General features: G+C 37.1%; 1 protein-coding gene across 2 annotated transcripts in view; it reads right to left on the bottom strand.

Annotated features, from left to right (window-relative positions):
• Positions 1-20,731, bottom strand: part of LOC139139114 (uncharacterized) — an 87,678-nt gene extending 66,947 nt beyond the window's left edge. The window contains exons 1-8 of one of the 2 annotated variants that reach the window (XM_070707895.1): positions 20,646-20,731; positions 8,643-8,843; positions 7,605-7,865; positions 5,028-5,145; positions 4,441-4,601; positions 3,861-4,018; positions 3,412-3,565; positions 701-780 (exon numbers count right to left, since the gene is read on the bottom strand). In XM_070707895.1, coding sequence (XP_070563996.1) covers positions 701-780; positions 3,412-3,565; positions 3,861-4,018; positions 4,441-4,601; positions 5,028-5,145; positions 7,605-7,865; positions 8,643-8,727 — 1,017 coding nt within the window. In that variant the 5' untranslated portion in view covers positions 8,728-8,843; positions 20,646-20,731. Of the gene's footprint in view, positions 1-700; positions 781-2,305; positions 2,436-3,411; positions 3,566-3,860; positions 4,019-4,440; positions 4,602-5,027; positions 5,146-7,604; positions 7,866-8,642; positions 8,844-20,645 lie in introns of those variants that run through there. The other variant, XM_070707896.1, reaches the window with a different exon arrangement.
• Positions 20,732-23,357: the final 2,626 nt, after the last annotated feature.

The raw sequence follows: 23,357 nt of genomic DNA, 5'->3' as shown, positions 1-23,357 counted from the left end.
GAGTTTACAAAGTAACCCCTGATTTTTATCCTTGATTTTTTGAAAGAGAATGATTGAAAGTTTGCTTAAAGAAATTTCGAACAATTTTCACTGCCTTATATTTTCGTAAATCGCATATTATATTGTGCCAATAGAGTTATCACAGGGATGGTAGCCATTTTTAATTTCAAATATCGGTAAATGTTAAGTAATCTGTTTCTCTGATAACAAACCTTCGCACAGTGACCCCTGATTTTTATTCTTGATTTGGTAAGAGAATGGTTGAAAGTTTCATTCAGGAAAGTTTGAGCAAAAGTTGAAATCTTTCACTTTCAAGGCACATAATACCTTCAGGGGACATCGTTGGCAGCTGGTGTAATTTGGGGGAAGCATGCAAAAACTACTAGTGATTCACAGTAAGTTTCAAAAGAAAGGAAGCGCAGCCATCAGAGAGCTCAGTACACGGAAAACAGGACACAGGTAAAAAAGATTTTAAACACATGACCAATCTTGTATCCTTTCGCATCACAGGGTCCTAGAACAATGTCTTGACGAGATGTATTTTCTAACAGGGATTGATCCAAAATGACTTTTGGGCATAAACAAATTCTACTTGTAAACAAGAAGATCACACAAGCTGAGACCTGATGACGTTTGACCCTTCATTCATAATAGGACTAGTACCTACACAGCTCACAAGAAGTATGAGTAGTTAACCAACCTGCCATTGAATAGTGACATTTCTCAGCCCGCCTTTTAGAGTCTGCCCAGGAATGTTTACTTCAAGGCCCTTTTCCGGTGCTTGGATTGAAAGAAAGAGATGTGGGATACTGTTAGATATTTCACATCCATAATCTTGCGGTGACACATGAATTATTCTTCTCGTTTACTGTGAAATACAAAGCATGCGTGCACTATTCAAAGATAACGCCTACAGTATCTCCATAAACCTTAATAGCTTGAAGGCCGAGTGGTTTGTTATGATAAGAAGTACAGGAGTTTACCCTTTAAGTGCTGAATTTTTTCCCACCAAAATTTTAGTGCAACATTTGACCAATATTTATGAACTTTTCTGTAATATTTCTGATAATTTGGACCAAATGAACACAATGTTTCACTGGCCACAGATTTTTATCAAAATTTTAGCAAAAATCTGACAAAAGTTGACCAAGGGATATTTTATGAGGGCGACAAAAATTGACTTTGGCGCTCAATGGGGTAAGCCTTTTACTTGAAGTAAAAGTGGGTGGTGTACATGGCTATAGAGTTACCAAATGTTTTCATGCTGACTGACGTTTATAAATTTGTCTTTTATACACACCAAGTCTTTGTAAAACTTTGCAAAGCCTTGTAAATATTTGGCTTTTGAGGCAAATGAGTGAATTTATTGCGGTTGGATGTGCACCAGTCTGATGTGAAATTATACTTAGCGGTAATAACAGCAGAGCTGTAACAGCACAGTTGTCAGACAAAAGAAAACAATGACTATTACATGTACCCAGTAATTATTCTCTTACATGTACATGTATGTGTGTAGTATTTCACAGAATGCAGTAAAAGTTGGATATTTGAAACATTATCACATGAATTGGCCCGTATCTCCACCTGTGTGACGTACACCAGCACAGTACAAAAGGAAATCCAAATTACCGCTGTTGTACGTCATCAATCGGAACTTTTTTCCTGCAATGGTATCGTTCGTACATGCACGTCGCAACACAGACCGATTTGTCGTGATCGATGCCGTGCTTTCATGGCATTTTGACAAAAAGTTGACCTGATAAATCTAGATATGGAAACATAGAAGGGATGTCCAACAAAATTTCGAGTCGCTGTAGCTTTAGCTATTCCCAAGAATCGAATGAGGATACCATCGATCGTTTTAATGGCTCAGTAACGTCACGGTTCCAGTCGTAAGGCTCAATGTGGACGTCGTCGTACCTGACGATCGCCAAGCGACGTCGTACCTGGTGATCCCGGTTGGCGGTAAACCCGAAAGATACACCTCAACGAAAGTTCAACTTAATAAATGAGTATACGTATAATATTCGGGAAAGCGACATAGAAGGCACAAGCAAAAAGGCATTCGACGAACAACGATAAATTTCCTTCAAATTATTTCGTCGTTTCTCGATGGGAATCAAACCTGCAGCGGAAGGTAAGGCTGTAGTGAAGACATACATGTATAAAGCTGTCGACCTGTAGCCCTAACTCTGCAGTGCAGCGCTGTAGAATCCGATTTATTTCGAAAGTTGACTCGGACACTTTCAGAACACTCACAACAGAACAGAGTTCCCGGCAAGTAACAAAATTGGGATGTACCTACGGGCGATATGTGTGTCACAGCAAACATCAAAGTCCGTAAGACGAAAACATTGACGACCGAGATGACCACCAGAGCGGCGGAGACCGTGACGGCAGTGCCCACAACAAACGTACACTCTTTGTGTCATCGATCTGAATCTTTCGGGCTCGCCAAGGTCGTAAACTTGTGATATTTAAAAAAGCCACAGTATCTATAAGAATGATAACTACTGTTTCGATCGTGTCCTTGCATTAACATCATAAAAATAATTGTAAATATTCTGAATCACTCAAATCATTATGGTTATCCGTCACTAGCGCGGTGAAAGCTATGTCCGCCGATGGCAGACTTGCCTTGGCATCGGTCCAGCGCGAGACAATGATTGACACGCGCACGTGACCGAATCCGTATGTCTGATTGGTGGAGATACCATTCGCTGTAGCAAAATTTTAGCTTAATCAGATTTATGAATGAAAGAATACCTCAGAACATTTGCACATCTCCTGGGTGATGGGCCGCTTTACTCATTAAATGAAAGTAATCCACGTAAATAAAACACAAAATCGTGATAAAAATCATGTAATTTGTTACAACAATTTTGATCCATCCACATCAAATAAAAATAAGAAGACTGTTCGTGTGATAAATATATAATCCCATGGAATTTTTCTCTGTTTGACGTCATCGTATACGATGACGTCAAACAGAGAAAAATACTATGGGATTATATATAAGAATAATTGGAAACAATATGACTTGCGGAAAGTGAATCAGAGCATATACCATCTGATAAACATTGAAGGTAAGTGACTATCCATTAATCATGAGTAAATTTACTCCAAAAAGTGGCACGCACAGAAAATATCATCAACTATGGAATGCTGCTGTGTGAGATCAAAAGTGGAAACACGTATATCAACGCTTACAGCAATGTGGTAACTGATACAAGGAAAAGGCGTTTGGGAAAAAATATGCAAACTGGCCTTAAATATATATGTGTTACTGTCTCCTCTTTTGTTCATTCGTAAGGAAATTCTACACTCGACTAATTTATACGAATGCAGCTTTCTACATACTTGGTAAAATGTTATCGTATTGTTTCAAGGATTAAGGAATAGTTCTTTTACCTGCTTCCTTTGTGCATCCAATACTGGGCGTCGACCAATCACTCCAATATTCATCACTGCTGGACTGCGATTTTGTAGCGACATGAATAGTGTAACATGTGTATGCATCCAATGACGTTAGAGTATAAGAAAGCCGAGTATCTGCATCAAGTTCCTGCGGGACAAGAAAATTGTTAAAGACTGTGATCACACTCTTGGATTCAAAATGATTTTTCCCTCCAGAAAAATTACCTTGTATAAATGTAATTTACGATACACTGTCTTTATCTATATATTTGCACTGCTGAAACTCCAGCTACTTTGACACACTGGCAGCAAATTGATCAATCAGTTACAAGTGATAACATTTTTATTACACATCGTTTGGCTTGAACCATTCAGCAAGACTATTTTTAAGGGGACGGGTAAATTGCATATTGCTAGCACATCAAAGGATGTTACTGCCTTACCTCTGACCAAATGTGGGGTTGCCATTCGCTGTAATACTGCAACTTGTAAAGAAGAGTGAAATAAGGAGAATACCATTCAGATGGTATTTTCCAGCTCACTGCGGCTATGTTGGTTGTTTCTGCTATCACCTTCATGTCTTCAGGGGGATCAGGTTTGGCTACCATGGTGAAAAAAAAATATTACAGTCCAATCGAGTCATGTTGCAAGCACAGGCTCCCTGGCCTGATCTTCTGAGTTCGATCTTTCAACCAAAAATTTCATTGTAAAGATCCAACTTTGTCACAGCAGGTCTTACAAGGTTGTCCAAAACCATGACAAAGAATGGGCTATACCTCACCTTATAACATCATTGTATGTTATTATTCCATTCTATCAACACGCAAATGACTAAAGGGCACTGGCATAAACAAAGTAGTGTAATAAAGAATAAAGGAAAACAATCAAATATGATATAACTGCCTTGATGCCATTCCTTCCTGCAGTTTGTTTATACATACTCCTTATATTGGTCTAAAACTGCCAAATCATTACAAATGATGAAAATAATGCAAGATGGATACTGTTGTCTTGTAAACTTACACTGAGTGTCTGGATCAATGTTGAATTGCCAAACTTTACTGGCAAGATCATTTGTAGCAACTACTCTCATGTTATGAAGTGTACCAAGAGACTGCTCGATGTAACATGAGTTTGGTCCTTTAGTTACTGAGTCTGGGCAATCTTTCCATTTCTTTCTATGACTGCAAGTGACAAACATTAACAAGGATCTGGAGTAAGTGTTAAATATGTATAACCTTTAATTCTACACATTGCTTGATGGCGGGTACCAGGTTAAACACTCAAAGAAACTTTTTTAGCTTTATGTACATGTCAGGTTCTTCTGGAATCCAATCTACCACCCTTGTCATATGAAACACTGAGATAATGCATGCAGATTATGAAGCAATTTGTGAGTTTTTGATATGGACAGGCAGACTTACAGACATGCGGACAAAAATGCACATGCATTACCACAAATGAGGGTATGATTTACTCTACATAAAAGATACTGATTCATATTTCCCATCAGTATACAATACATAGAGCACAACATAAAGTAAATATCACATATATTTTAACTTTGGTAGTTTGCCATATGAAGAGGTACAGAACAAGTAAACACACACCTGAGTTTATAAGTAAAAACATATGTTGTCGGTAAGTTGCTGGGCATTGGATCCCATGTGCACCAGACTTCCTTCATGTTGCGGGCCTGACAGCTAAAATTTGCTATCTTGGATGCAGCTGTTAATGTGAGAAAAGATTATTTGAATTTGTTACAATGCACCATACTCGGTATATGCTTCATTGGTTCTTATCAACTTGGCCTGATTAATTTGAACTTGGCAGGACAAGGAATAAGGAAACCTACATTGTAGCTATCACATTTGAAACTTTGTAAAAAAAAAAGTAAGTAAATGCCTATAAAACTACATAGTTTAAATTTGCCAAATTTCCCTTTAAGGAAACTGTAAACCATCTTCTTTCGAAATCATGAATAAAAAGTTTAGGACCACCTGGCAAATTTCTGTACAAAGGTAACTAATTAAAATTTGCATCTAAATTTTAATTAAAATTTACTGACATTTTTAATAAAAAATGACTGAAAAGTCCGTGTGAACTGTTTGAGGGAAAACATTCTGTTCATGAGGGGAATCTTAATATCTTATTAAAAACATTAAAAATTGTATTGTGGGTTCATGCAAACAGAGATTTGTATTGATGACTTCAAACTATCAATTCAAATTATATCAGCTAAACATTATCTGACCTAGAACTGAGCTGTAACTTGACATCCGTTTTGACCACGCAATGTTCAACTTATATGGAATGGTCTACAGAAACTTTTGTAAAAAGCTATACTGAACATCATTCTGATAAATTAATGCCTGGCAATGTTTCAAACTTACAAACAGAGTCTATCGTCCTGCATCAATCTCATACTGTTGGTCTGTCTCTTTTTCTGTCCAGCATTTTTCTAGTATTAACTGTGTTTTTGTCGCAGAGCTTCTGTACTTCTCAAAATAATGATTATACTGCTATACACCTGCTTTCATCGCATTCACAGCTAATTAGTCCAATAACAGTACGGTAATGCTCAGTACTGTGACTAAGATCTGTAAATTGAGGGCGCTCTCTTCAACCCCCCCCCCCTTTTCAGTTCGACTTGACCTGACCTCATTTTATATCACACACGTATATCCCACACACCTGATATGTTAAGATTCTTTTTTAAATATATCAAACAATAATAAACTAACAAAATATCATGTCTAGCTCATGCACAGGACTTTTGCCTCATTAGGATGTTTAGAAAGTTCAGTACATTTTGAAAAACTGTATTTTTGACTTTGTTTGCAAAACGTGACTACAAAGATGTACAATAGTAAAGTTGTTCATTAAATACCCAGATTGTATCATTATATATATATATATTATATCATTAAGAATATAATTGTACTAAACACTGCCCGTCTCAGACAACACTGTTCAATGTCCTCAGATATGACAAGATCCGGTATTTTTTGAACATAACTATATATCAAGTCAAGTCTGCAAATATATCTGAGAGTCAGCTGAACCTGTCTGAGAGCGCTAAAATAGCAATGGGGGACTGTAAGTCGATTTCAGCTTTCAGACTGGTAATAAACTAATGACTATCAACCCACATGTATTGTTTTATCAACTTCTTACATTCTGGAAATTGTGTTTTATAATGCATTGATAAAACTTTGATTTGACCCATTGTTTCTAATCGTTATGGTTTTTACAAGCTTTGTGTTGAAGGCAAAATAAGTAGCTCAAAGCACTCTTTTTTTGTTATTTCTTCCTCCTTCTGACTTTATGTGGCTGTCTATCCAAGCTCACTATTAGCACCAAGACATCCAAATATTGGTGTTCACTGTCCATGTGACCCCTATTGTGGCTTGGCATACACACATTTACACACATATACATTTGCGGTTTTATTTGCAGTCATTAAACTTGTGGGAACTGGATGAAAAGACTAGAAAAAGGTTATTTTTGGTAACCTTTACATCCCTTCAAGGAAATTGCCATAAATGCTTGTTTATAACATGCAGAGAGGCAAAAATCATTATTTTCCTATACATAAGTTTTCATTGCCGCTAAAGAGGAACAAGCAGTCTGTTGAGTGTTATATCCTTTTTCCATATAAACAAAGAAATTTCACTATATCTAGGCACCCAGACTTACAATAGCTTCCCTACAAACATGGAAAAAAGATACTTAACCAAACATGGACGAAAACTTTGAAAAGTAAAGAAAGTTTGCAGAGTTGAGCTGCCTTCTCTTGTGAAAATTTTCCTTAACCATGACTAGACAGGTTATGTGCTTGGCCATGATGTCACTTTGCTTCTTGCATTCAGGTCTTTATGGGAACATTATGTCATATATACGGTACACATAGTCGTGTACACAAAGACTATGGTGGAAGGACCGCACCCACACTTGCTAGCTTCTTTACCAGGCTAGTTTTGGGTCCAACCAAGAAGATGTGTAATCATCAGACATCGTTGTTCCCACCTCCCACACGCACACATACATTTATATTCACACAGCAGCATGATCAATACACATCAAACTTCCAGGTTACTGAAAGTGGATACAGATATGCACTAGTAGGTCAAAATACATTTTGGTGTCTGGGTTGTAGTAAAACTGTAATTCTCTGCGTAACTTACTTCCAACTCGAATTTGAGTGGTCGATACTACTCCGTTATCAAGCCTACATGAATAGTCTCCAGCATCAGCAAATTGCACAAATGGAAGCACAAGTACTGATGTTGTATTTGATATGGTAGAGTACATTTCCTCCGGTATAGCTTGGTTTTGATTGTACCATGTTATGTCTTCGGCAGTGTACATTGCCGTGTCATCATTTTGCTGAATTTCACAATCTACTTCAGCCATATCATTAACTTCCACTGTAAGAGATGTCGGTGCTGAAAAATATATTATACTAGGTGTGAACACCTTTCATAGTACATACATGTAACTTATAAGTAGGTCTATGACCAGGATTTTCTTTTAAATTAAATGTGAAAAGGAAGATTTCAGGAGAAAGTGAAAAAAGTGTTTGTTTTCATTTAGCATCCGCTAACATGACATCCGCAGAATGTAAATTATCTGCTGTTATCTACGTATTGTTGTCTGATATGTTAATCAGTATGAACAGGAGCTGGATATACGCGTTCCAAGAACATGGCAATCACAGTGATGAACAAGTCAACAACAAAATGTTTACTTTCTTACAATCATCAGCGTTTTTGTTAAGACCAGTACCCCAGTAAATATTGCCAGGGTTCCCCAGCCATTTTACTGGGTTCTCCTTGAAATATCAACGCAATCAGATTACGGGACAGTAGAAATGTTACCACAGTTCCCACATCATTTACCAACGTTCCCCAACCTTCGCAAAAACACTGATCATAATCAATCATAGAGATCTTAAAACACTTATTAAAACTCAGAAGACCGTCATTTTAGTGTTGTATTTTAAACTAATTGATAAAGAGTATTTTGAATATTTTGAGGGTCATGAGTGTGTTGCCTTTACTGTTCAGGAAAGAATGTACTGGATTAGGATAATATCTCATGTCCTTGCTTACAAAACTTCTAGGGATAGTTATTATATAATACAGCTGCTAAGATTCTTAGTAAGTATAATTCTCAGTAACAATTATACTTACTTCCTTGAGGCATAATTATAATGTACTTACCATTCAGTGTTTGAGAGTAGGTCAGTGATAGTCCATCCACAATTGTCACCAGAAAGACTTGCATGACAAATTGACCGTACTTCATTGTATCAGGAAGTCACCACTGTTCACCACAAAATTGAAGATAAAATTGGTTTAGTAAAAAATCCTTGCTTGAATGCCTGCCAAATATGAACTGGTCACTGCAGCTCAATCAGATAACTATTGGAGAGAAAAAATATTCAGTTTAGTTCTTGTCTAAAATATACAAGTCTTATTTACATGAAGAAATAATAATACAGCTAATAGCAATGCTTCATGTTACGATGCAACTGCACTGATGGTTTGGCAGTCTGTTTTCAAAAATATTTCAAACAGACAGCAGATACATATTCTAATTGAGAACTTAAAGAAACATTGCTGTAGGTTCATTGGTTGAGCAAAACACTTTCTCCCCGACAAAACCATTTTATTCTTCAGCAGAATCAAAGTTCATGCCAAATTCAGAAGTGAAACCTCGATTGTTAGCCTTTTGGACGGCACTATAATTTCACTGCGACTCCGTTGTCACAGACTGGATCAGATACCTACATGTAGCACCCTGGTTTGGTCTAAATCCATTGTTAACAAAGGTGAGAGGGGACCTGTTCAAAGGGAAATGAATTTGTGCTTTTTCAGAAGACCGCTATCGCAAGTTTTACTGTTGTTTTTGTGTTCCTACATTCCATAACTGATCAAATGAATATGGTAATTTCTTTGTGTGTTTGTTTGGCAAAGTTTTATGCAATACTGAATTACTAAAAAAATGGTTTTGCACTGACACGATATAGGCATGGGACTATGTGCATCTTTTTTATATGGGCTTAGCTCAGCTCAGCTCATAATCAAACTGTCCTGCCTTCAGAAATGGAAACACAGCGCAACCAAGCGACATGCACTTGCAAAGGAAGCTATCATTATTTATTGCCCTGGGAGTGTCACTGGAACAAATTACAAAGCTTTAAACAGGATATCATCCACAATTCTCAGAATTGAAGGTAGGCAACTCAAATGTAATATTCTTAACTTTGGTTAATTCGAACCTCTGCTTCACTTAATCCACAACACATGTTATTTCTTTTTAGGAATTTGCTATAGAAGTTTACACCAAACTGGTTTTTCATCATGTGTGGGGTCTAGCAGTATATAACCAGAGTCCTGGAGGGACATAGCAAGCTGTCATATATGTTTCTAGTTCACCTCGGAGTGCACAGATCAGGTCTGCATCACAATTTAAAATGCCATGTTTCGGCATGCATGTACTACAGTGTATGTATCTGCATCTGAGGCCAAGTCAAAGAAATAAACGTCCTTGTAATGGGGTGTAAAACAAAAAAATAAAGAGTCAAGAGGCTAGGTTAGGTAATATAATCATTTATTTTATTTACTCCGATCAGTCAGAGCATGAAAAATAGGAGAGGAGCTGCATAGAGAAAACAGCGAGAAAAACTTCGTGATAAGAATATTGCTGCTGCCTGCGGTAGATCCCCGCGGCCCGGGCAGTACTATATATTAATGCCTTGATAATGGGCTTATGTGCCCGAGAGCAGGTGTATGGTGGCCTGGAGTTGTCACCAATAAATGCGTCTAAATTATTAGTTTATTCTGTCTTGTGTAACATATTACTTTAAAGTGATTTTTTAACAAAAGAATTCGTGCTAAATAAAGTAATATCGATACAAAAAAGAAATGCTATAGCAAATAAGACAAAAACAATTGAAAAAAAATAATTTTCTTGTTTCTTGAAAAGGAAAAAAAATCAAACTTAAGAGATTGGAAACAGAAATCGTTTGTTTTATGATTTTACTTTGATCAAAAACGCAGGAACATTTCATTTATGATTTTTGTTTAAGAAACAAATAAAAAATAAAATCATAATTGAAATAAAAATATACTAAAGTAAAATTAAAATGTAAACATTTCAAGTGAAAAAAAATAAAAAAAATTCCTTAAAAAAAAAGATTTGCATATTTCATCACAATTTGAACAAATCTAATTTGGGTTATCCCTAGGGACCTGTATACCAAATAACAAAGCAATCTGACCAGCGGTTATGAATAAGAAGATTTTTTACCAAAAACTCCTTTTTGGCACTAATTTGCATATTTTCAACAATGTCAAAAAATTAAAAAAAAACACAGTTTCTCATAACCATATTTTTCATCTCCACAACAAATATCAAAGCAGTAAGTACTGCGGTTCTCAAGTATTTGAGTGGATGGACGCCTCACAAACGGACATGCATACATGTACATACATACATACAGACTGATGAAAGACGCCGGACTGACACCCATCCCAATAGCCTTTATAGACTATAGTCTTTAGTAGCTAAAAATTGAAAATAAAAATTCAAAGTAAAATGAAAGTAAAATTAAATTCATAGTAAAATGAAAATTAAAGAAAATTCAAAGTAACATGAAAAGGAAATGAAATGTATTTCAACTATGGCCGACAGTTGTCATAGTAGACCAGCATCCTTTTCGGTTCCCATAGAGTAACATGCAGTCTAATGATAATCCTCGGCCGTCGTGTCATAAGCAAAAACTCTCAAAAGAAAAATCAAAATTTGGCGATGGCCGAGGATTGTCATAGTATACCAGCATGCTTTTCCGGGAAGGAGATTCACAATGGCGGCGGATACCGTTAACCGTTGAGATAAGACTCGGCTCTCGGCCTAAGCGGAGAACCATTTGACTTCGGAGGGGGGGGGGGGATATGGAGGATTTTGAGAAAAAAAATTGTCACCAGGTGAGATAGAAGAAAAAAATTGTCATAACAGACAGAAGAGAAAAAAATTGTCACAATGCACCAGAAATTAGCAAAATTTGGAAACCTTGTTCTCAGGCGGCGCAAATGTTTTTACCACAAGCAATTCTTATGTTTTTTTCCTAGCACTAATGATATAAGCTTGCACTACATAGGTCTACTCTACACCTCAGTACACTCAATGTTTTCCTTCCCTTTTCCGATCACAGAAATCATATTTCAGGATTTCTGTTGCAATATCTCAATGGCATAGGCACTATCTAAAGGGAACTATTTGACTTCTGTAGATTGTGAAATTTAAAACACAAGACAGGCGTCAATAAACTAGTTTTAAAACCAATAAATTATTTTGTCAGTATAAATATGTTAGAAAGATGTACCTTGACAATGAAAAATTGAGGAACGACAAATATAATGAAATACAATGTGTGAGCCTTGTTTCTCTGACCACAAAAGATAACATCTTCCCTGAGAACTTACATCGATGCCTTAATTATAATATGACAACACACACCGGATCTCTCACTATAGAGTCCGTCAATAGTGGCGAACTCTCTCAATAACTAATCTGGCTTCTCCTCTTTGAGGACGAAGATGAATCAATAATCAGACAACCAAGCGGAGGGGATACAAAACAACAGAGCGACTTATGAAGGAACCCCATTTTTGATTCTTAAACACCGTTGAGACGAATCATCAATCAACAAACCGGTTTACCGGGGACTGAGATCACATGACCAGGGTAAAAGCACTATCGATTCACCGGTGTCTCGCCATGTATTCGGAGGTATATGAGGGGAAAGGGGTCACTAAAAAAAATGAAAACTTCAGGGGGCATTACTCAAAATGTGGAGAGGAAGAAGGGGGGGGCGGGGTTACTCAATTTTCTTGTGCGAAATAAATTGAAACATCTCAGATTGCACCATTGCACACATCCATTTCTAAACATTTTCAATGCGAGAGGGGCACCCCCTCTCGGGCTCTCCCCCTTTTGTCTTCTAACAGTTTTACTGGTAAAAGACAAATGAAAATACCCCTTGGATTGCACTACACTGCATCGTGGCGCTCATCAATTTATAAAAATTTTCACAGTATCAAGGACAAAACTGAACTGTTGTGAATTCATCCTTTATTATCACAGAAACATGTTTTAATTTACCTCTGTTCAATGACCATTTTGACAGTTAAACATACCATATTCAGGCTTTTCATTAGAAGCTGGCAGCTGGAGAAATGACACAAGAAAGTCACAGATTTTCCGTTCCTGCATATTTATTTGTCTTCAGTCTCTGGCAAACAGAACTGTTTTTCACAAATTGCATTGTCATTGATTGGTTGTTGAATATTGTGACTCAAACATTGATCGTGCAAAAAATGTAAAAAATATCAGTGTTCAACGTCATTTTCAAACAGTTTTACCGATTTCACAATAAACTGAAACTCCTCTCAGATTGCACCATTAAACACATCAATTTCTCGAAATTTCCAATACGAGAGGGTAAACCCCCCTCTCGTGCTCTCCCCCTTGGAGTATTCTAACAGTTTCACTTAGTAAAAAAATTAAAAAACACCTCTCAGATTGCACCAGACTCCACTATGGCACACATCAGTATCTAAAAAAAATTCCATGCAAGATAGGGGAAAGCCCCTGTGACACTTTCCCCCTAAACCTCTCGCATGTTCTCCCCCTGTACTTTCAATACCCATCCAAATTAAACAATATACTATATGGTTAGATACTGCGTGATCTTTTATATCTTTATTTTATTGTGACTTTGAATTTCATTTTGATGTGTTCACCTGTTTTGACCGTCATGAGATAACTGATGATAGTCTAGCAGGGCACATCAGGATTTGAAAGGTCTTTACTGTTACTGTATTTTGTAAATTCTACAATTACATGTATTGGTATTTAACTTTTCTAAGTGGGGGGGATCAGTCAAAATTTCAGAGTTAGAGAAGGAGGTTACTCAAATTCATCATGTTTGGCAAGGGGGGCGGTCACTCGAAATTTCGGAGTTTCAGGCCGTAAATAATGACGACTTCCTTATACAATGCATTATCAAACTTGATGACCAATAAAAAAATATTTGCACTGCTACTCCATTTGAAAAAAAAATTGATGCAGGTCTGACAGTAGAAAAAAATTGCTCCAATACCGACTTCCTCCATACCCCCCTAACCAAATGGTTCTCCCTTAACCTGGTACAGTAATAGGTTTTGACCTCGACTGTTGAAAGCGTCCGTACCTACGCATGTATACCAGTATTAGTCTATAGATGTTCGCATATATGTGTAGATCAAAATTAGCTAATGCTCCAAAAATTTGGGCCACCGGAAAGGCTTGATGACGTCATAATTCAAAATGGCCGCCATTATATTGCTTAAAAATGTTAACATACGGCTAATTCAGGCAGTTTTCAATATATTTTTTTAAATAAACTGACACAAACATTCCAAATTACAAATACAACATAAAATTAACGCAAATCAATTATTATGATGACGTCACAAATCCAAAATGGCCGACCAAATTCAAAATGTCACCCATAATATCGTCTGATAATGTGCAAATACTGTTAATTAAGCTTGTTTCCAGCATTTCAGTGCCTGAACTGAAATTAACACCCCAAATTATAGATAATTTATGCAAATTAATTATTGTGATGACATCATAAAACCAAAATGGCAACCGAAAATTTCAAAATGTCCTATTTAAAGTTCACTGTGCTTAGTACAATAGCCCATTTACGTGACAAAATGATAGTTTAAAGGTAATGTACAATTTGTCTTGATGATCCATAAACTCAAAATGAATGATAAATGTACCAAAACTTAGCCAATAAGCTAAACACAAGTTACAAACTTTTATAAAATTATTGAATATTTAACAATGGCCTCTGTCTGAAAAACTGAATCGATATAAAGGAAATTAAGACAACTTTACGCATCGGTTCTACCTTTGAAAGTGTTATGTTATAGTGAGTAGATCAAAAGTAGTGTGATTTCAGGATAACGAAAAACATGGCGAGAAAACGGTGAATATATCATGCCTTGACCCTGGTTATGTGACCTTGGCCCCCGAAAAAAGGCTTAATGTTTGTGATTTTGGTCTTTTGCTTCCCTTGTTTGAGAAGCCTTTTTCGTTTGTTGAATTTTCTGGTATTTTTATGTATCGATGTGTGGTGACAGACACATAGTTTTGTGCTACAGTAGTTCTCTTTTTGGAGGATGTGCTTGCTGGATGTGCCTAAAAAGCCGTTTGGTCAGAGTTTTATGAACAAAGAGAAGACTTTTTTTGCCTTTTGAAGCTAGATTACCTAGCTTATTTGTAGCTTTCGTGAATTGTATGAAAAGCCTCTTTTCTTTTCGTTTTTGGTCTCGTTTTACTGTTTTGAAACCAAAAACATAAAAAACGCCAGGAAGAACGCAAGCAGAAATGGAAGTTTAAATAAAAATAAGAACTCAGAAAGATTCTCAGATTCATCAAAAATCTTGCAAATCAAACCTTAACAAATGTTGAAATAAAAGCATTAAGTAAAGGATTGACATTTATTCCAACTCAGAAGTGCCTATCCAGAAAAAATGTCGTATGAGATATCAACAAATTTATTCACATCATAAGATTGTGCAGTATAGTGAGAAACAAACAATAAATCATCAGCCATCTGTTCTAAGATAAGACCATGCTCGACACTACTAACAGTGGAAAACCCAAAATTGTAAAACTGTCTCGAAGCAACTTAGATCGATAGAATAAATTCCATTCGCAACCAAAATCAGAAAGAACATAACTCAAGCAGAAAAGACTGCTCTGAACAATCTGTCTAAAAACAAACAAACACAATAAAACTCATCAATAAAGGAAAAGGCACAGCAATTATGAAATACGACAAATGACATTAAAGAAAGTTATAGACAGCTGCGAAATGTACATTATTACTGTACATTAAGGCAACACTTGGCGACATTAACTATACGGTGGAAATTGTATATGAAATCATTTAGCTGCGACAAGAAGATCATTGACGAGTGATTTACAGTTTCCCCATTCCCATACGTAGAATAATTTGTACACCACGATGGTATCTCCTGCCAAAATACACAAAACCCAAAGGGAAGGAACAATCATCATCCAACGTCTCAATAGAAATGGCTACTCGAGCCCAATAAACCAAATCTCGGAATTTCTAGACTTTGTCATAGGCCCAATCGTACAAAGACGACTTACATATGACAGGGACAAAAACTTCATTAACTACATAGAATCAATAAAAATACAAGCAAACTCTATTCTGGTAACATTACAAGTGGTATCAATGTAGCAAAACATGCCAAAAATGAAGCCATAAATGCAGCGATTGTAGTGTTGGACTCTGAAACAGTACCAGCCAACTGATACGATACAAAAACTCACCGACAACGTACATGGCAGTTACTGTCGATTATTCTGAAAAGGCAACATATTTTAGTTCAACTGAGAAAAATACAAACAAATATATGGATATATGGAGAAAGTTGTATTAAATCCGGTCAAAGATTCGTATGGAAATTTAAAAGGTGGAATTTCCATGATTTACACAGACACCTAACATCAACTTCTAACATTCAGAACATTTGTCGAGGATGCAACACCCTGTACCCTACGTTCAACTTCGGAATTCATATTTGATCATTCTATCGACAGAATCTCATACCTTCACCTTGTGGTCTTCAAATGCCAGAGATGCAAGAGAGATGGCTCGACTGTAAAACCCACACAAAACCATGTGACGATATTTATCTGCCACAAACCTTCAAATGCTTCATTGAAGGTGAATTACTCAGATATGTTCGCACATGCAACAACAATATGGACTTAATAAAACAGGTCAATTTCTCGACGCAAAAACTTAAACAAAGTGATTACAAAAAGAAAGACATACCCTGTATCAAAAAGAAGTTAATATAACAAAACGTCAGCCAACAAAAATAAGACTAATGATGAAACAAAAAACTTGTCAGTACAACCTCATCAAAACTAGCCTAATCAAATAATATGATAAGATACTGGAAAATAATGAAGAGCGATTAAAAAACCTATAATAAAGTATAAAAGGAAGAATAACATAAAATATGTCCTCCTTCGAACAAAATTCAAACACAAGGGTGGTACAAATGGACGGTCTGAGCAACAACTCACGCAACAATCAGACCACAACATAATGATCTTAGCATCAAACTAAGCATGTTGGAATACAATACCATTCAAGTGACTGAAGATGGGACCTCACTTTAGCCCAAAACGCCGCTAGGAGGAATCACCAACATAAAACTTTTTTTCTGGGACCAAGGTCACATTACCAGGGTCAAAGCACTATCGATTCACTGGTTTCTCACCATGCTTCCCTTATCACGAAACCACATTGATCTACTCACTGTACCGTATCACAAACAAAGGTAGAACCAGTGTGTGAAGTTTCCTTCATTTCCTTTTAAATCGATTCGATTTTTTCAAACACAGACCACAATCTCATAAGAGTTTGTTACTTGTGTAGAACGTATTGGCTAAGTTTTGGTACATTTCTTTTATTTTGACTTTATGGAATATTAATACAATTTGTACATTACTTTCAAACTATCATTTTGTCACGTAAATGGGTATTGACTCATGAGCAGAGTGAACTTCATAATCGGCCATTTTGTAACTTTTGGTTGCTATTTTAGTTTTATGACGTCATCTCAATAATTAATTTGCATCAATTATATGTTTTGTCTGTAATTCGGGGTGTTAATTTCAGTTCAGGCGATAAAATGCTGAAAACAGGCTTAATTAACAGTGTTTTAATATTTTAGACAATATTACGGCAGACATATTGAATTTGCATGAGAGAAAATGCCGAGAGAGTTTGACCGGTTGACCTCGCTGTTAACTTTATGCAGGAAATTACAATAACAATGCTTGGTCGAATGACGCATGCCTTGAGGGTGGGATCGCCAGTGGTATAGGGGGAGGAGTACCTTCCCGATGGTGATAAGTGGTGCGGATTACCGTCGCCTAGGTGACTGGCGTTGCAAATACCTGGACTGAACCCACGCGTGGACTGAACCATTTGGTTTTTTTTGGGTGTCGATGGTACTTTGACAATAAAAGTAAAGATACACAGATATCGAGTTTATTGTCTTGTTTATGAGCGGCCAGTATTTCCAACAGCATGAATTACGTGCATTTGCCCTAGAAGAAATAAATAATTTCGAATAAAACATCGCGAATATAACCACATTCCTTAAGCTCGACGTACCCCAAAGAACCATGAAATCGCCCGACTTTCGATTGAAGAGATGGGTTTTGCCAAACCGCGTATACAGAAAAAGTGGCAGATGACTTTATTTTTAGAATCATAGACAGTATAGCGAGATGTAAAAAATGTGAAAGAGGCTCCCCATCTAACTATCCTAAATGTTTTTGTGTCGAGTTTGTGTTTGATTCGTTTCGAAAATGTGTTCCTACATTCTTATCCGATTGTGTGTGTTAATAAAAATGTTTGTTTCGCTTTGGATATTTGTAGAGAAGTTTGGATTAGTGTGTACGGTAATGTTTTGTTTGTGTGGGGAAAGCTTATGGCGAGACGCAGCCGGACCTATGTTGTTACAAAAGTTGATAGAGTCGCCCTTTGACGCTTGCGTTTCGAAACCCGGTTGTGTTTCTCATCAGTCGCGGTGTAGATTCTTTCCTTAGTTTGTGTTTGTGAAAATTTATTTTAATGCATTTTAGTGGTCTTGCTTTTCGATTAGCGAGGCAAGTATATTAATTTTTGGTCACGTTGTGAGTCCGTTTGGTGGTTCGGTTTGTTTGTTCTATGTTTCTTTACTTCGGTAAATTTTGTTTTGACTGGTGTGTCTTTTAGATTTTTGCGGAGGTTTGTGAATTTTTAGGCAATAAGTACCACTGGGGGTACGGATTTTATGTTTATTGGATCAAGATACTCACAAGTATCCTGGTTGATGTGCTTGTTCTCGTACATTTTGATTCATAGTTCGTTTACTTTGTTTACTGTTTGTTCTGGCTTGTTGTGTATAATACTGAGTGTTGCGTAATTGCCTTTCGCATTCGAGTACGTAATCGTTTGTGTTGACAATGACGAAAACCCGACCCTTGTCGAGGGTTTTTTTTTCCCCGAAATTTGTCTATTGTTTGCAAGCTGGTTTATCGCGATTCTTTTAGCACGCGACATGTTTTGTTTCCTTGTTTGAAAGGGTATCTCTAGAAGTGCGAGTTTAGCAGCTTCAGATAGCTTTCAAGTTTTTGGTGTTTGTTGTTTGTGAAGCCCAATTTGACTTTTCTTTGAATTTGTGTTGTTGCGATTGTTTGTGTGTAGCGTAGTCACATTTTACGACTTTATTTGTTGAAATCCTGAGGTGGTTTTATTCTGTTTGGTTTTGTTGGCGTCCGAATTAATTTTAAGGCCTTTGCCTAGTACTATTTTTCGGAGTTTCATAGTTTGAGCGATGATAGTTTGTTGAATTTCATGTTGTTGTCGGCTTTTCTTTGGAAATAGCTGATTTATTTCCACGGCCATTTTTTCTGTCACGTTATTTTTATGTGTACGATTTTTGTTATTTCTTTTAAGTGTTTGTGTGTTCTATGTCATTTTATGGTTTGGTTTTTTTGGGTAGTTCTCTTTTTGGAGTGTTTGGTGGCCCTGAAAAGGGCCGCTTGGTATGGGTTTTTGTTAGCGCTTGGCGCGTTTGTTTTGGCGATGAGCCTATAGCTTTTTTATGCTTCTTTTCGCCGATTCGATGTGTTTGCCGCCTTCTTGTCACTGTGTGTGCGTACATGGACAGTCTGTATAGCCCTTGAATGTGGTCTCGATTTTGATCAAACCATGGAGGTACCTCCATGATCAAACTTACAATTTAGGAGTATATATCAAAACTGATAAATGATTTATGTTTTCACATGGGTTCACAAAAAGTTTCGCCCCGGTGTTCATTTTTGGCCCAGGAATTCCATCTACCCACCCTTTACAGAGTAGTAAGCTTATGGGGCAAGTAAATATGGATGCGCCGGTGCGATTCAACGATCAACCTCTATATCGCATCGAAAGTCAACAATTTTACGGCACGTGGATAGAGAGACTGTGGTTTATATAAAAATTATAAGGCGCGGGGTATTATATATTGACTGATTACTGTAGCTATAGATAGGCTACATTCAGGACGGGCAGCGACGGGCAGTAATTAGTAGGCAAAACCACGGTCCCTCCACAGAGGGACCGTGGCAAAACAGGTGGTTTTCACCGTGGGCAGAACTCGGTGCAATGATACTGAACATTAATAGTTAGCCTGTCACCTTGAAGGTAATGCTGTAGGTGAAACAAGTAAGCTTACTTCAAACGCACGATGGTACAAACATTCCTACCTCCATGGTACAAACAACACCACAAGTGAAACGTACACATAGAAATACACGCGTTCCTACGTTGTGCCCACCCGGGCCACGCGATTAAAATATGACTGATACTGCTGGATAGTGTTAATTGGGTCGGTAAACAGTCAACTAATAGTTTAATTGACTACCTGGGTGATTGGCAGGTCGTGTCCAACGACGCATATGCAAAGCAGGCCAAAAGACAAAAGCCCCCAAAGTTATTGACAGCTGGCCAGGGGTCACCATGAATACGTAATGAAGCTTCACTACGCAGAAACTGCGTAGTCAAGCCCTTCTTAACCGGTCAAACTCTCTCGGCATTTTCCGGCATGTGGTCGGCCATTTTGGCTTTATGACGTCACCATAATAATTCATTTGCGTCCCTTTTATGTTTTATTTATAATTGAGGATTTTTGTGTCAGTTTATTCAAAAGAATGTCGAAAAATGGCTGAATAAACCGTATTTTACCATTTTTAAACAATATAATGGCGGCCTTTATAAATTATGACGTCATCGAGCCTTTACGGTGGCGCAATTTTTTGGAGCAATAGTCAATTTTGATCTACACATATATGTGAACCTCTGTAGCAAATTTGGCACTTTTGTTATCCGTGTAACGATCTTGCTGTTTTTTGTTGCTAAGCCACCTGACTATATGTATAAAAGTCTTATGCCATGGTTAGTCTTGTACCTAACCATAAGCGACAGTGTGATCATAGACCAATAGACAATTAGGTGAAAGTTAAATTATCTTGATTAACTTGAGCCATAAGCTCCATGCTGGCGCCTAATACCGATTACTTACCTCTCAGCTGTTGTTACAGAATTCAACACACTGCACGAAGTTGTGACGCATGTATCCGCGTCGCGACCAACTTTCAATCACATCAAGGTCACATCGACGAATACAAATGGCTATTCTCACGGAGAAGTAAACAGAGTCATACGACATACACTCGTTAATTAATGGCACGTTTCGTTCTGCAGAGTTCTGTTCCATGCACGATCTATTTGTAGCATGAGACTTGTTCCGTTTCCTTATCCTGTAGTCCTGTAGTTCGGACGTTCGTGTAACTGTGCTGTGACGTGCTCAATTGCAAGTTTCCAGGAATTGATGAATACAACATGTTGATAATTATTAACAGAGCGTTTTTATTGTCTGCAAACATGTCTACATGTAGCATGTCCAGTGCCAGAGTTACCTTTGCATGGCAAGGCTGTGTATTTAATTCTCGCTACGCCTTTCACTTTGCCTGAATAAACCTGAGTGGACGACTGGGAACTCAGTCTCCGATTTTTTCTTGTTGTTCGTTTGTTGGTTTGTTGACGAATAGGGCCTAGGCCTACATACAAAGAGTTAAAGCCCCAACAATAGCTGCGAGTATGTACTAAACCGATCTCAAAATATCCTGTTTTCCAAGTTTCCTGTTTTCCTGTTTTCTTTGAATAAGACCCATTCAGTGAAGACTGGAAAAATGTATATCACTGTTATAAGTGTCGAAAGTGGCATGTAAATTCAAACATTTTTAACATCATTTTAGATTCCCCGCCATTATCAAAAACTAATCATCTGGCGATCAAAATATAGATTACAACAACACAAAATGTTGACCATCGTGTGTTATGCGATCACGTGAATGGCATCATGCTTGTTTGTGATCACGATGTGTATATGCAGGATATACTGCATTTTTTGTACTTTTCCGCGGGGGCGTCATTTTTACCTCACGTGCTCACACACGTGAGCTTATGTCGCAGCGATGTCTGTCTGTCTCTCGGTCCGATATCTCAAAAACGGCTTAGAGATCAGAATTAAATGCGGTATATAGATTCAATTAGCAAATGGCAAGAACTGATTAGTTTTTGGTGGGTGTGGCTTGCATACTTTTTACTCTTTGCATAATTAATGATTTTAGTAAAAACTGATAAAGATTGAGAACGACTGCACACAATTTGATGAGATTTGCTACAAATGTTGATCACATCAAGCTATATCAGGTGTGAAAGGTATTAAGGGTTGACATTAAAGATAATTCCTAATTGAACTTTCCTAATTATATATATATATCTGAATTTACTTGACCAAAGATGACGAAACTTGCTTTGTATATTGAAGATACCATGAGATAATTTATGAAAGTCATTAAGCATTTTCATTTCAGGCAATTCCTAATTTGCATATTTAATGAACTTTCTAATAAGGGATATATTGCTCGATTGACTCGACCAAAATGACGAAATTTGCTATATACATTGAAGATACTTTGATAAAACATCCCAAGTCCTTAAGCATTTCATTTTAGCCAATTTATAATTTGCATATCTAATGAGCTTTCACAGTTTGGTATATATAGCTTGATGAACTTGGCCAAAGGCAATTGCACTTGCTCTATTACGTTGTGATACAATGAGAGCAGTCAAAGAAATTAAGTATTTATTTCAGCTAATTACATTTTGTATTCTTGATGACCTTTAAAATTAATCTATGGTTAATATTGTTCACTTTCAATGAAGCATTTTCAGTTCATATCTGGTTTTTTGAGTGCGACACCCGTTTATTATTTAGGGAGCTGTCATTATTTACTGCCTGGGGGTCTGAGGAATGTGAGGGGGTCAATCAAAAAATTGAAAGCTACAAAGGGGGTGTTGCTCAAAATGTGGAGAGAAAGAAGGGGAGTTACTCAAATTTTGAACACCCCCCCTCTCGCACGCTCCTCCTTGGGGTGTTCTAACAGTTTTGCTTTAAAGACATAAAATTGAAAAACACCTCTCATATTGCACCAGACTGCACCATTTCACACATCAATTTCTTATTTTTTCATGCAAGAAAGGGTACAACCTCCTCTGACTCTTTCCCCTTCAGTACTTTCAAATTCTGCCCAGTCTTATATCTTGGTGAAAATCCTGTCATGATACCCATACAAAGTAAACAATACTTTATGGTTGGATACTGGTTATAGCGTGAGCTTTTACATCTACATTTTTTGTGACTTTGAATTTCATTTCACCAGTTCAACCGTCATGAGATAACCGATGATAATCTAGCAGGTTACACCAGGATATGAAAGGTCTTTACTATCGCTGTATTTTTGTAAATTTCACAATTATATCTTGATGTTTAATTTTTCTGAATTGGGAGGTCAGTCAAAATTTCTGTGTTAGAGAGGGGGATTACTCTGATTCATCAGGGTCGGCGGGGGGGGGGTATTCGAAATTTCAGAGTTTCCGAAGAAATTCCTCCTACCCCCAGGCCGTAAAAAATGACGGCTTCCTTAGCCTGTTAAAAAAGTGTATTCGTAGGCCAAATCAGCGAGCAGTGATATTTCTATACGTGTCCTTCAGTTAGCACATTGACACGAACCAACTTTACTTTTCAAATAAAACCATGAAAATAATGCATAAAATTTGTAGCTGTGTAATAAACCGATCTCAAAATATCCTGATTTTTCCAAGAGTTTGCTTTGAATAAGACCCGTTAAAGACAGGAAAAGTGTATAACACTGTCATAAGTGTCGAA

This window comes from Ptychodera flava, chromosome 8 (assembly GCF_041260155.1).
Source record: "Ptychodera flava strain L36383 chromosome 8, AS_Pfla_20210202, whole genome shotgun sequence".
Classification (NCBI taxonomy): domain Eukaryota; kingdom Metazoa; phylum Hemichordata; class Enteropneusta; family Ptychoderidae; genus Ptychodera; species Ptychodera flava.
The sequence above is the reverse complement of the archived record's forward strand: the minus strand, read 5'-3'. Positions and strand labels throughout refer to the sequence as shown.